This window comes from Chelonia mydas, chromosome 2, assembly GCF_015237465.2.
Source record: "Chelonia mydas isolate rCheMyd1 chromosome 2, rCheMyd1.pri.v2, whole genome shotgun sequence".
Lineage (NCBI taxonomy): Eukaryota > Metazoa > Chordata > Testudines > Cheloniidae > Chelonia > Chelonia mydas.
Window position 1 is genome coordinate 203,839,297 of NC_057850.1, and position 15,051 is coordinate 203,854,347.

Consider the following 15,051-nt stretch of genomic DNA (forward strand, 5'->3'; position numbering starts at 1 on the left):
CCCCCCTTGGCTTCTCGTCAAAACTGTATAGGTGCTTAATGCCAAGAGAGAGTCTTGGCAGCTGAGAATCCCAAGTGGAGGGAGGCAGTTTGGACTTAGGCACCTGTGTCAGAGGGGGTGGGGCTTAGCACACACCCCTCAGCTTGGCATTTCCCTTAGGCAATTTTAGGCACAGAGCCACCTAGCATGCTGGCTTTTGTGAGTCCCATCTGAGTTGCCCATCTCTCCTCATTCTTTGTATAGGGAGCCAGGCACCAAACTCAAACTTTGTGAATCCCAGTGATTTTCTAGACAAATCCCGGTGATATTCACCAGGCTTAAATTTCTTTGTGAATCTAGTCCATAGTGTCATTATTGATTAGGAATGGTTCCCCAGGTGCTTTGGAAAGCTATATCCTGAACAGCTCTGTCTTCACACCCTCACATGATAAATGGATATGGACTATTAAAATCATCATCTTTTGAATTTTAAAAACGTATTAACGTTGTAATGTATTCATAGAAAATGTGAAATATGTTTGTTAATAATTGGAATATATAGCAATGCAATCACTATTGTACTTTAACATTTCCCAAGATGAATAGCAAATAAACAATGATTATCAACTTTTTCAATGCATATAAGCATGAATGACAAGTTTCATACAAAAGCACTTGAGAAAACTATCAGGCAAGCACCTTTTTTAATGAAGAACATTAGGCTGATTATATGTACAAATCAGATCATTGCCCATGCAAATGACAAGAATTAGCCATTTTCACAAGCAGTTACTTGATTTATATGTACAGTTGTGGTAAAAGTGTGTGCATCCCATTTGTTTGAAAATGTGACCCACAAAGCACATACTTGATGTTTGTGAGTTACTGTTTTTTCACCTGGATTGTAGGGTTAATGAGAGCAAATGAGAATGAATAGGATAACCTATGCTAATTCCTTATTTAATGTGTTGTAGTGTTCCTTCATTTGCATTGGGCTGTGCAAATGAAGGAACAGAGCAGAGAGCAAAATGTAATGGTTGGCATCGGACTTTTTTTTTTTTTTAAATTCTACCGGGTTTTTAGGATTGCTTGCATACAAGTGGAAATAAACTATATTTGTACAGGAACACATGAATGCAATGTACCTATGGGTGGGTGCTTGATATTACTGTGATTCTGACTTATATTAGTTCATTTCGTTTCTTAAATACCAACAGCCTGAAAAAAATCCCCTCACAAATAAGTCACTTGCTACGGTTTCCATCAGGAGATGGTGCATCATGGTGTTAGCTCGCTTAGTTTCTTGGCACAGAGAAGGAGTGCCTCATGTCAGTCAACAATGACTCTTCTAGCCAATTCAGGTAATGTGGTAACGGGGTCCCAAGGGAATTCCATGTAGTAAGTTCAGCTAGAAGGATGGCTGCTGAGTGTGGAGGAGAGATGTAAACAAATAACAACTGAGGTTCATTGAAGGATAAGTCAGAGATGCAGAGGAATCTCAGAACCCTTAAAGCTATATAATCATGGGATTGGGAAAAGTCTGCCGTAATTGTGATGCCTCTGGCCTTCTGCTCCAAAACCTCTAAGGTCAAAGCCTGCCTTTTGAAAGAAAAGGTGTGCAAGGGAAAAATTTTAGAATACTTCCCTACTTTATCTTGCCTTTCAGCTGACATTTTTTCAGTGTTGCTTAAGGGATTTGGATGCCAAGGTCCCATTAAAATGAGTGGAAACTAGATGTTCCAATTCCCCAGGCAGCTTTGAAAAATATTAATTTCCAGCAACTGTATGGTTTGGGACCATAAATAATTGTTTGCAATAGTAATACAAGACAGCTACATAATAAATTAAAATAAATCACTGCAACGTATTGTATGTGAAAGAACGCAGCTCTAAACAAGACCAGAAATCACACAAGAGGCAGAAATCAAACATTCTGGGCTAGATGACAGAATTGAATTCACAGCTGGTTGCAAAAAGGATCACATGCTGTTGAAAAGGAAGGTAAACTTGTTTCCATACCTGTCATGTGATACTCCAATAGGTGAGATTAGCTGTGTGATTGTCCCTTAATTTAACTGTGAGGGGTTACTGGTAGAGCATTTTCAGTAAGGGGCACTTGATTTTAGAACAGCATTGGAGATTGAAAAGCTCAAGATAAGCCATGGAAGTGCCTGTTTATTTTACATTCCTTTTAAAAATTCCTAAAAACAAGACTCATACATGTTTTTAAATGGTTATTTAAAATCTGAAGGCATTTGCCTAGTTTATAATGAACTTTTACAGGTCCAAATTCTTTTAAGTTTATACAGGACAGGAGTTTTAATTTAATGACAACACCTATTGATGCAGACTAACTGCTGTGGTATTAATGACTGGTTTGGAAACTCAACAAGTAACCACTTGTCACTTTGACTAAGTTTTTGGTTTACTGAAGAAGTTTCCTGTACAAAGAATACATAGCCTTCAGCAGCAGTTGCCTAGGAGTTCCTTTCATCTGAATCTATTTACAAAGGAAAGTGTTATGCCTGTGTGCTTTAGTACCTTGTTCATGGTTTTCTGCTGCAAATGGTAAACCAATCAAAATGAAATAAAGATATCTGATACTTTGTGGGACAGATCCTCCATTAGAGGAGCTATGACAATTTACACCAGCCGAGGATCTGGCTGTATGCATGGGGGGCAGGGAGGGAAGAAATCAAATCTCTCCATCCTGCTCTTTGAGAAAAGTACATTCATCCATCCTAGGGTTTGATGTTAACTTGCATTTAAGAATATTTCAGAGAACAGTAAAGTAAGATACAAGGTTAACTGAAAAATAACTCAGTTGTTTAGCTGGCGTTAGTACAGAAGTATTCAACAGAAGCCCGGAGAAAACCTGGGTAAAATCAATGAGAAAATATTAGGGCTGCCAATTAATCGCAGTTAACTCACGTGATTAACTCAAAAAAATTAACTGCAATTAATCGCACTGTTAAACAATAGAATACCAATTGAAATTTATTAAATATTTTTGAATGTTTTCTACATTTTCAAATATATTGATTTCTATTACAACACAGAACACAAAGTGTACAGTGCTCACTTTATATTATTTTTATTACAAATATTTGCACTGTAAAAATGACAAACAAAAGAAATAATATTTTCAATTTACCTCATACGAGTACTGTAGTACAATCTCTTTACCATGAAAGTGCAACTTACAAATGTAGATTTTTGTTTTTGTAACATAACTGCACTCAAAAACAAAACAATGTAAAACTTTAGAGCCTACAAGTCCACTCAATTCTACTTCTTGTTCAGCCAATCGCTAAGACAAACAAGTTTGTTTACATTTACAGGAGATGCTGCTGCCTGCTTCTTATTTACAATGTCACCTGAAAGTGAGAACATGCATTTGCATGGCACTTTTGTAGCCAGTGTTGCAAGGTATTTATGTGCCAGATATGGTAAACATTCATATGCCCCTTCATGCTTCAGCCACCATTCCAAAGGATATGCTTCCATGCTGCTGATGTTCATTAAAAAATAATGCCTTAATTAAATTTGAGACTGAACCCCTTGCGGGAGAACTGTATGTTCCCTGCTTTTTTACCCGCATTCTGCCATATATTTCATGTTATAGCAGCCTTGGATGATGACCCAGCACATGTTTTTTTTCAAAACACTTTCACAGCAGTTTTGACGAAACGCAAAGAAGGTACCGATGTGAGATTTCCAAGGAAAGCGAGAGCACTCAACCCAAGGTTTAAGAATCTGAAGTGCCTTCCAAAATCTGAGAGGGATGAGGTGTGGAGAATGCTTTCAGATGTCTCAGAGGAGCAACACTCCAATGCAGAAACTACAGAACCTGAACCACCAAAAAATAAAATCAACCTTCTGCTGGTGGCATCTGACTCAGATGATGAAAATGAACATGTGTCGGTCTGCTCTGCTTTGGATCGTTATCGAGGAGAACCCATCAGCAGCATGGACGCACGCCTTCTGGAATGGTGGTTGAAGCATGAAGGGACATATGAATCTTTAGCGCATCTAGCACATAAATATCTTGTGACACTGGCCACAACAATGCCATGCGAACACCTGTTCTCAGTTTCAGGTGATATTGTAAACAAGACATGGGCAGCATTACCTCCTGAAAATTGTAACCAGACTTGTTTGTCTGAGTGATTGGCTGAAGTAGGACTAAGTGGACTTGTAGGTTCTAAAGTTTTACATTGTTTTATTTTTGAATGCAGTTATTTTTTGTAGATAATTCTACATTTGTAAGTTCAACTTTCATGATAAAGAGATTGCACTACAGTATTTGTATTAGGTGAATTGAAATATATTATTTATTTTGTTTTTTACGGTGAAAATATTTGTAATAAAAATAAATATAAAGTGAGCACTGTACATTTTATATTCTGTGTTGTAACTGAAATCAATATTTGAAAATGTAGAAAATATCCAAAAATATTTAAATAAATGGTATTCTATTATTAACAGTGCGATTAATCGCATGATTAATTTTTTTAATCACTTGACAGCCCTAGAAAATATACTCACTGGAGGTTTTTAAGACCCTAGTGATAATCTGAGCCATTGGCAGTAACAGAGAGTGCATAAAATTTTCCCTGAAAGTCTAGATGAGCTAAATCACTTAACATATTATATAAATAAAAGTTTAAACATCCCATTACTCATCCTGTAATACATAATTCATGAAAGACATTTTGTTTAGACAAAACACAGACTGTACCAGCCAGGCACTTTGTAGGTATGCAGTATCTTAATAATCATATAGGCACTGTTGGTTGAATTCTGGTCTCTGCCACCAAAAGAATTATCCAGGTTTCTTACATTGTAATATTTATGAGAGACTTACTTTGTAGCTCCGATGACGTAGTGTAGTAGTTGAAGGGAACACTAGACACCGTGTAATCATCAGAGAAAGCAGCAAGTCTATCCCGTACAAATACAGTTTTTCCTACTCCTGCATTTCCAACAAGCATGACCGGTTTGCCTTTCTCCAGCAGCAAATCAGTAAAGTATCTAAGACGTGTGGTCTCAGATGTGTGAACAAGGACTGCCTGAAACATCAAGAGAAAGAGTAGCAACAGTTTTTACTTCTTGCTTAAGTTAATACGACATAAGTGATCTTTTCAGGGCTCTTTAAAAAATATTATGGAGCTGGTAGTGGTCACATATATATAGCTTGGGTGGAATTTTAAACAGGCTTAAAATGGGATATAACTTTCTGGTTTTCTCTAAATGTAAGCAGATTATTGATGTGAAATTTCACACAGGATTAAGTTTTATGCCCTTTGAATGTTCTGAATACTTCCCCCCCCCCCAATTTTTAATAGGAAGTCTTTGAAATTGGACTCTAGCTGAAATCTAGCCAGTATTTAAAAAACCACTGTCTACAAACAAATTAGTAGAAAGGTGAATGTTGAATAGATCTAGTGCAATGGTTAGGGTTTTTTAAATTTGGATTTATATTAATTTTTGGCTGTTATTCATCATAACAAAGAATGTTCCATTGGTTGCCAATGGATAAGCTTTCTGCACTATGAGCCCATAAAATCTTCTCTGTCAGACAAAACCTTTTTTTCTTCTACAAGAGCTACGCTTTTCTGTCAGACTTTATCCTACAACAAAGAAGTTTTGTGTGGCTGCTAATAGATTAAACTGTTTTTCATTAGCAGCTGCACACTTCTATTTCCCCACATGTCCATCCTGCCTCATAATAATCCTACTCTCATTTAAGCATTTAAAAAATCCCTAGGAAATTAATACACACAAAAAATTGTTGTGATCCATTTCAGATTGTTACACACATAACATATCTGATACAAAACAACACAAAATAAGGACATTAAACGTTAAGGTAACTAGTAGTACATGCTTTCTACTCCTCCACCCAGAGGCACACACTTTACCACAAACACAACTACTGTATACCAGAAACCATCCACCACAACCTTTTTAGGAACACCAGCTTTCTATCACCCCCTTAATCAAACCTACTGCTTCCCACCACACCAACTATCCATAACTATTAGTGTGGAGACAAGGTAGTTGATGAAAGAGCACGTGCAGAAGGTTGGGGAGGGGAAGAGTTAATGTTGTGATGGATGGTAGTTATGCATCTGCCAATATTACAGACTCACAGAACTGTAAGGCTGGAAGAGATCTCAAGAGATCATCAAGACCAGCCCCCTGCAGTGAGGCAGGACCTATTGCACCCAGACCATTCCTGACACGTGTTTGTCTAACCTGTTCTTAAAAACCTCCTATGACAGGGATTCCCCCACCTCACTTGGCAGCCTATTCCAGAGTTTAACTATCCTCATAATTAAAAAAGTTTTCAGAAAATCTAATCTAAGTCTCCCTACTGCAGATTAAGTCCATTACTTTTTTGTCCTACCTTCGGTGGAAATGGAGAACAATTGATCACTATTCTCTTTATAGCAGCCCTTAACTTATTTGAAGACTGTTGTTAGGACCCTGCTCACTCTTCTTTTCTCAAGACTAAACAACTTTTTTTTTTTTAAACCTTTCCTCATAGGTCAGGTTTTCTAAACCTTTTATCATTTTTGTTAGTCTCTTCCGGATTCTCTCCAATTTGTTCACATCTTTCTTAAAGTGTGGTATCCAGTACTGGATGGCAGTACTCCAGCGGAGGCCTCACCAGCACTGAGTAGAGTGGGACAATTACCTCTCATGTCTTAGGTACAACACTCCTGTTAAACACCCCAGAATTATATTAGCCTTCTAATGATGGGATGTTAGATGGGGTGGGATCTGAGTTACTACAGAGAATTCTTTCCCAGGTGTCTAGCTGATGAGTCTTGCCCACATGCTCAGGGTTTAGCTGATAGCCATATTTGGGGTCGGGAAGCAATTTTCCTCTAGGGCAGATTTGCAGAGGCCCTGGGGGTTTTTCACCTTCCTCTGCAGCGTGGGGCATGGGTCACTTGCTGGAGGATTCTCTGCAACTTGAAGTCTTTAAACCACGATTTGAGGACTTCAATAGCTCGGACATAGGTTAGGGGTTTGTTACAGGAGCAGGTGGGTGAGATTCTGTGGCCTGCGTTGTGCAGGAGGTCAGACTATTTGATCATAATGGTCCCTTCTGACCTTAAAATCTATGATTCTATGATTCTCCTCAACTGCATCACGTGTGGACTCATTCAATTTGTGACTTGCTATAACCCTCAGATCCTTCTCAGCCATACTACCACTTATCCAGTTCTTCCCCATTATGTAGTAGATCATTTTTCTTTCCTAAGTGTAGTACTTAGAGAATTGGTCTGAAATCAAGATGATGAAACTGAATAGAGGACAAGTGCTAATTTGTCAAGGTCATTTTGAATTCTAATTCTGTCCTCCAAAGCATGAGCAACCCCTCCCCCCATCCACACATTTTTATGAAAGCACGCTCTCCACTCCATTATCCAAATAATTAATGAAAATATTGAATAGTACCATACCCAGGACAGACCTCTGTGGGACCCCACTAAATACTTCCTCCTCCTCCCCCATCCCCCCAATTTGACAGAGATCATTGATAACTACTTTGAGTATGGTCTTTCTTTGCACTTTTCTCAAAGAATAGTTATCAATGGTTTGCTATCAAACTGGGGAGAGGAGGATTTATCTAGTGGAGTTCCATAGAGGTCTGTCCTGGAACCAGTGCTATTTAATATTTTCATTAATGACTTGGATATTGTTGGCCACTTCATTAAACTGACTTTGTGCCTCAGTTTCCTCATCTATGAAATTGAAGATCATAATCACTTATTTCATGGGGTAATGTGTCAACTAATTTGTTTTTGTGCAGTGCTTTTATAATGTAAAGCAGTATGTAAGTGCTAAGTGTTGTTATTATCCCTAAGTCACTCAGATATGGAGTATGGAGCCAATAATAAAGATCTATCCAAATACTTATATTTGGAGAATGTTATTTTCAGACATTATAAAAATAAAAATAAAAAACTACAAAAACAGTGCTCATCCATGCATGCCTTCAGTACACATATATTGTACCTGTAAAGGTGTTTCTGGATCCATATCAAATTTTGGAACTTTATCAGTCCAGGGCAAGAATTTCCTAGTCTTTGGGTCAAGATAATAATCAAAAATTGTATCCTGGGATGGAAACTTCACTGCTTTCATCTCCTTGAGCCACCAGCAGCTGAATTCAGCTTGATAATTTGAAAGCTATAAAAATATTACAAATTATTTGTTATTTAGTTATTTAATATATTATGGTCTACTGTGCTATGTCTACAGCATGAAGTTCTTACAATGTGTACATAGAGATGCATATTAAAAAAAAAGACTCAAAACAAACACTGCAGGCACACATACAAATTTGATGATTGTTTATACCCCCTAATGCAGTTGTAGTAATCAAGGGCAGTCAAACTGTGTTTAATTCAGGGCATGTGGACCTTCTGACTGAAGTGGCTGATGCCCAGCTGGTGTCACTCCTTTAAAGGCTGAAATCAGGAGCCCTCCAGATTAAACCCACCCACCTTCCCCATTCCCCACTTCACTGCCAAAAAATAAGCAGTTAAATGTAGCTCAAATTTAAAAAGTGATGAGATTCGAGGGCTGACTTGCTTCAACCATGTCCTTGCTCTTTTTCTTTACTGTCCAGGAATAACTTTTCAGGGGCAGGCTGAAAGAATTCTAAAGAGCCCCAAGGCCCCTCTAGCTGTTGAGGTCAGCCTCTTCTTCCAAGGAAAGATCTTTCCCCAGGCTTCTGATGGGACAGCCTTGATAACAGCTGTTATCAGTCCAGTTGGGGCACTTCCTGCTTCTTAATGTGTATGCGAGTTCCTCCTTTACCTCTTGGACATTATAAACCCCATCACACTCACAGGGACTGCAACTTATCTGCATTAAAATTGAGCCAATTCAGTCATGTTAATCTTTAATACAGAGGTGTGGCTGGGTAGAAATTACGGGACCCAGCAGACATCCTGATCCAAAAAAAAAAGTCTTCTAAATGCTTGTTGAGGATATTATCCAACAGAGCATTCCTACCCACAGCATGTGATGGATCCTCACAAAAGGTCTCAGGAATGGTCTCAATTAGAGGAAGGATATATCACGATGTACTGGAGAGCGTACTCCACTCCCATATTGCCCCCTTGCAAGTATCAGTCACTGCGCTCTGTGGGTGCGGTTAATGCTCCAGGCTAGTGCAGATAATGGTGCTAGCCTCCTACAGGCAGAGGGGCAGGGTGAAAATTGTAAGCTGAGCCATAGTCATGTGTCACCAGAGCTGAGTTGATAAGAGGGAAGTGCTGGTCTCACCCTTACAAAGAGAACAGTCTTTGGGGAAGGGACAGTCTTTTTATTCTGTTTGTACAGTCCCTAGCACAATAGGGTCTCAGTCCATGACCGAGGCTCCTAGGGGCTACAATACCTAATAATAAATAAGGGCTGTTCTGACCTTCAGATGCATCATTTGCAGGAGCACCCACAGGGGCAGTGCACCATTGCTAGCTGGAGAGGTACAATTTAGCCCTATATTTCTTTAATGAACAGCAAAATAATTTGGTTATGTAAACTGCTCTCTAGCGTACCTGATCTCGAAAGAGTGCACCACCAAACGCCCAAACACAGGCAAAGACAAAGTATATCTCATAGAGCTCTCTTGGGCAGTCAGGAGGCACATTTTCAGGGGTCAGCAAACAATCCAACAAAGAACAAAGGGTCTAAAAAAAAAAAAAGGTGGTGAAGAGCATGATCTTTGAATCCTTGCTCCTGAGGGTGGTGATGGTGACTCAATCTCAGGGGCAACATGATGACTAAGTATGCTGCAATCATGACTATATAATGCAAGAAAAGGAGGCTGGCATTTAAAGAAGGAAAAATGAGAAACCACAGTGACAAGTTTGTTAGGCTAATTTTACCATTGAGAACTGTGCTGTCTGCTGTATCTTCCTCTCCACTTGTACATTAAGCCAAACTAAGTAATCCTCTACACAAGGATTCAAGAGTCAGTCAGTCAAGACCCTCCTCCATATGAATAAACCATACTTAAATGCAAGTACTTCAAATTAAATACACCAAAATAAAAATAGCTTCCACAAGAGCAAACACCAAAAGGTTGTTCCAATAAAAACAGAAATTTCCATGAGTTCTTTTAAACTGCTAAAATGACTACTCAGATTATATATTACTGTATTTTTAATTCATAACACCTTTTCATTTTAGTTTCTTTCTGACACAGAATTTTGCTGCATGGTATTTCTGCTTGTAATATTTTTTCCTGTCTACACTATTTGTACAAAATTGTAAAAAACAACCCAGAATCTCTGAATAGAATAAAAGAAATTTAAGTAAGTTATCCACACTGCCCCTTACTCTGCCATCATTGAAAGATGTTTTATTCCATGTCTTTGAAAGGAAAGAGTTAAGAACATCCCACGTGTGACAGGACAGAACCTCTTTGCTGGAAACAATGGGGAAGTCTAAAAACCCTTATTAAGCATTCAGACTATAGAGAAAGAATTCATGTTCAGGAACATTTTCCAATTTATTCCTAAAGATAAACTGATCAACATATAAAAATCACACAACAAAAATACATAAATATTGTATAACTCGTTATGCTTTTTGCAGAATAATTTCAAGCTACCCATGAAATCAGCTTACTATTGCATGCAGAAAGACTACCTTAAAACAACATTAAGGGTACAAACAGATCTGTGCAGAGAGTGGAAGTTCCATTTCAGGAAGGATTTAAAGATTTGGCTTCATTCCAAATTGGAATGAAAACCAAACATTTTGATATTCTCTGCAAAGGAAAATCCCAGACGTCCTCTTTTTGTGTCAAAACATTTCACTTGGACAAAATTATAATATAGAATACAAATATATTTTGTAGATAAAAAGTAGTTTCAAAACGAAAAACTGAAACATTTAGTTATAAAAATGTCAAAATAGAATGTTTTGACATTCATTGTCAGGACTTCTTTTTTTTCTGTCTTTCTTCCAAAACAAAATTTTGGCCAAGCATTTCAATTTCAATAGAACCATATATACCGGTGGAATGTGGTTCTGTCAAAATTTCTCCACCCAGTTTTACAAAGGTACAAAGTGAAGCATTTGAAATTTAGAAAATGACAAAGTGCAGGTGTATAGGTTAGGATGCACTCTTATTATATGATCATATATTTTTTTCCCCACATGAACCCTGCCTCATGATCATTTAAAAGATTCAGAGTTGTAAAGATGACTCACGTGAAAGCTGTGTGTGCTGGCTGACTGGTGTTCAGTGAAGGAAACTGGTGTTCAGTTTTATCCTCTTCTATCATTCAATACTTGGTACCAATGTCATATTTACTGACATCAACACAATGGATTTCTCTCTCTTTGTAGGTGTTTATATGGCTCCCATCACTATGGTATTTTAGCATCTCACAAAGGTGGATAAATTTATCCACACCCCTGTGAGGTTGGGAACTATTATCCCCATTTTAGAGATGCAAAATGGAAGCACAGACAGATTAAATGACTTGCCCAAGGTCACACAGAAAGTCTGTGGCAGAGGCAAGATTAGAACTCAGATGTCCTGGATCTCAGTCCAGTGTCGTAATCCCTAAATAGTTGTTCTTGTTAGAGTGGACCCCAGAAGAAGAACATTTTTGGATCACTGCCTCCTTCCCCACTCCCAGTAATTATGGAAAGAAGTGGGACTCTAAAAATGTGTCCATTTTTGACACTTAATTTTTCCGTAAAATAAATTTAAAACCTATTAACTTTACACAATTTCCAGACGCACACCTATTTTAACAGCCTGCCTTCATGTGCACCAAAAATAAGATTGCATATTCAGAATAGATTTCAGGAATTTTGTTATCTATACTTACTGACCTATATTTTAATATAATTCTAATGCATACCTGCACCATGCTATTCTCAGGAATAGGGGTGATAGTTTTAAAGCTTGTTCTGAGCTGATCTAAGCAGGGAGGCACATATTTATCAAAGAGGATAGTTAAATTAGCTTTTTCAGATTGGTGACTTCTTGTTTCTATCCAACTGGCAACATACCTGCAAAACACAACAGAAAGATACCAGATTTTGTAGGGGAGACCAGAGAAGTCCAACACACAATAGCTTTCCTGAGATTAGAGTCAGGCCCTTGCAACACTACACACTTGTGATGTACCTCTTGTCCGCACACAGTAGTGCTTGGAACAGTACACAAGTGTTGACAGCACCATAAGAACAAGAGCTGCCATACTAGGTCAAACCATAGTCCATCTTGCCCAGTGTTCTGTCTCAGACAGCAGACTATATCAGAGCTTTAGGGGGACAGTTAAGAACAGGACAATTATGAAGTGATGTACCCCATCTTCCATTCGCAGCTTCTGGTAGTCAGAGGTTTAGGGTCACCTAGCACATGGGGTTGTGTCCCTGACTATCTTGGTAAACAGCCATTGATGGACCTATTCTCCATTAACTTAGCCAGTTCTTTTTTGAACCCAGTTATACTTTTGGCCATGACAACATCCCATGACAATGAGTTCCACAGGTTAATTGTGCATTGTGTGAAAAAGTACTTCATTGTTTGTATTAAACCTGCTGTCTATTAATTTCATTGGCTGACCCCAGTTTTGTATTGGGTGAAAAGATAAATAACACTTCTGTATTCACTTTTTCCACACCACATCATAGACCTCTATCATATCCCCTTAGTCATTTCTTTTCTCAGCCGAATAACCTTAATCTTTTTTGTGTCTCCTAGTATGGAAGCCATTCCATACTCCTGATCATCTTAGATGCCCTTCTATGAACCTTTTTTGAGAAGGGGCAATCAGAACTGCACCCATGATTCAAGGTGTGGGTGCACCATGGATTCATATAGTGACACTATGATATTTCCTATCTTATTTTTTATCCCTTTCCTAGTAGTTCCTAAAATACTGTTAGCCATTTTTCCTACTGCTGTATGCTGAGCTGAAGTTTTCAGAGAACTATAGCCAGTGACTCCAAGTTCTCTTTTTTGGGTGGTAACAGTTAATTTAGAACCCTTCGTTGTATATTACAGTTGGAATTATTTTTTCCAGCGTGCATTGCTTTGCACTTATTAACATTGAATTTCATCTGCCATTTAGTTGCTCAGTCACCCAGTTTTGTGAGATCCCTTTGTAAAGCCTCACTCCCTGCTTTGGACTTAACCATCTTGAATAATTTTGTATCATCTGCTGACTTTGCCACTTCACTGTTCCAGATCCATTGCAGCCGCATTTGCTTTAGCAGATCTCATCGTAACCATTGCATCCCAAAGGGCTGTTGTGGCAGCTGAGCAGAGTGGCACCCAACTATGCCCTCTTTCCTTGGCCACATCCTCTCCTTTAGGGAGGGTAGGGAAGAGAGTGACATAACTGTGTGAGCCCCAGCCAGCTTTCTGGTTGCTGTCATGCAGTTGGAACAGCATAAAACTGCTGGAGCTAAGGCTAGCATTTGGCCTTATATTTTACAGAAGAGGCCATTTGTAAATACAAATATCCGCATTTTGTACATGATTCAGTTTTGTCCGAGTTACATTTAACTTATTAGAATTATTTTCAGCATCGTTCGTAACATAAGTCCTAACTGGAAAGAGCATAATATATCTATAGGTAGCAGAGAGACACTTACTCATCCTCTAGCTCCTTCCACAATGGATAAGTAAAACTTCCTTAACATGATTCTAATCATGACATGGACCTGAGGCTGGACTCATCACATGTTTGGAGCTACTGATAAACATTTGGGGGAAAGATCTGATTTGTCCACGGTAAATGCTTCTAAACGCACATTGAGGGATGGATGTTCAGGAATATTAACCAAATGTTCTCTAAACTGGTATGACCATATTAGATTGGCCACTCTGATACCTGACTTTTCAGGGTCACCCCTCCCAGACCCATCTCAATACTCCTCAATTGTTACTGTGAGATTATTAGTCTAGTACTGTATCCATATGTTAATGTTAACCCTCCAATACTCATTCTCCTTGTTGGACATCTTGCACACCTAGACCAACCTCCCACTATTTACATTAAATTCTCATGTTCACTATATTTCTTCTGGGACAACACTTATAATATATGTTTGTACAGCACCGAGCACAATGAGGACCCAATTTCAGGAGTGGCTGCTAGGCGCTACTGTAATACAAATTAGAGACAGTAGGAATTTCCCAAATTTCAATTTTTCCATCAAAAGTTATCATTGAAATTTCAAATTTTGACTGCACGCACACAGTTTTTGTAATCAATTTTCACAGAATTATGACTCTAAAATAAATCAAAGAAGGGAAAAACATGATTCAGAAGACAAACGGGAAGTTGATCTGGCACCTCTCATCACTGTACTTTCCATAACAGATATCAGTGGAGCAAAACAAGGGGATAGTTACAAAAGGCTGACAGACGCCTCTAGTGTATCTAGTCAGTTCACTGCTTGAGACCTACCCCTTGCAGGTGCCAAGCCTGCACTGTAAATAGCGGAGAGTCAGATTCAGAACAGCCCAGACTGAGACAGACAACTAAACCAGGGATGTAAAGGATATATAAAATATGGAACAGATAATCCCAATGCTGACAATTTTTAACTGAGTGTGCATACACATGCATGTGTACAAGTATCTATATATAGTAAATAATATTAAATTATCATGTAAATTAATGGATTCTATTGCTATTAAACTAACTAGTAATATTGTTTTATCATTTTTTGAAGGTATCTTTAAAAGATAAAATACTCACGGATTCCAACCAAGATCCTGGGGGTTTACATAAAGAATACCTGCTCTAGACACTGTAGCTGGGGTAGCGGTTTTTAAATGGTGTATCTCAAACAGCAGCCTCATCGATGGAGTCAGAGGGACACGTTCATTGCTGGCAAGGGTCAGGACCTAAACATCACCAGTAAAGCACTGAACAAAAGCAACTTAAGACATGCATTCTAACAAGCATATATCATGAATAGGCCTGTACATATTATAGACCTATGTAGATTTCAGGTATATTTATAGCACATATTTGCATGCACACACACCCTTCAGAATGAATC

At 38.4% G+C, this 15,051-nt stretch overlaps 1 protein-coding gene across 1 annotated transcript in view; it reads right to left on the reverse strand.

The window, feature by feature from the left end:
• The window catches only part of DNAH11 (dynein axonemal heavy chain 11), a 277,792-nt gene that overhangs the window by 146,206 nt on the left and 116,535 nt on the right, over positions 1–15,051 (reverse strand). The window contains exons 42-46 of the mRNA XM_037890566.2: positions 14,745–14,893; positions 11,889–12,039; positions 9,564–9,695; positions 8,014–8,187; positions 4,847–5,051 (exon numbers count right to left, since the gene is read on the reverse strand). Coding sequence (XP_037746494.1) covers positions 4,847–5,051; positions 8,014–8,187; positions 9,564–9,695; positions 11,889–12,039; positions 14,745–14,893 — 811 coding nt within the window. The remainder of the gene's footprint in view (positions 1–4,846; positions 5,052–8,013; positions 8,188–9,563; positions 9,696–11,888; positions 12,040–14,744; positions 14,894–15,051) is intronic.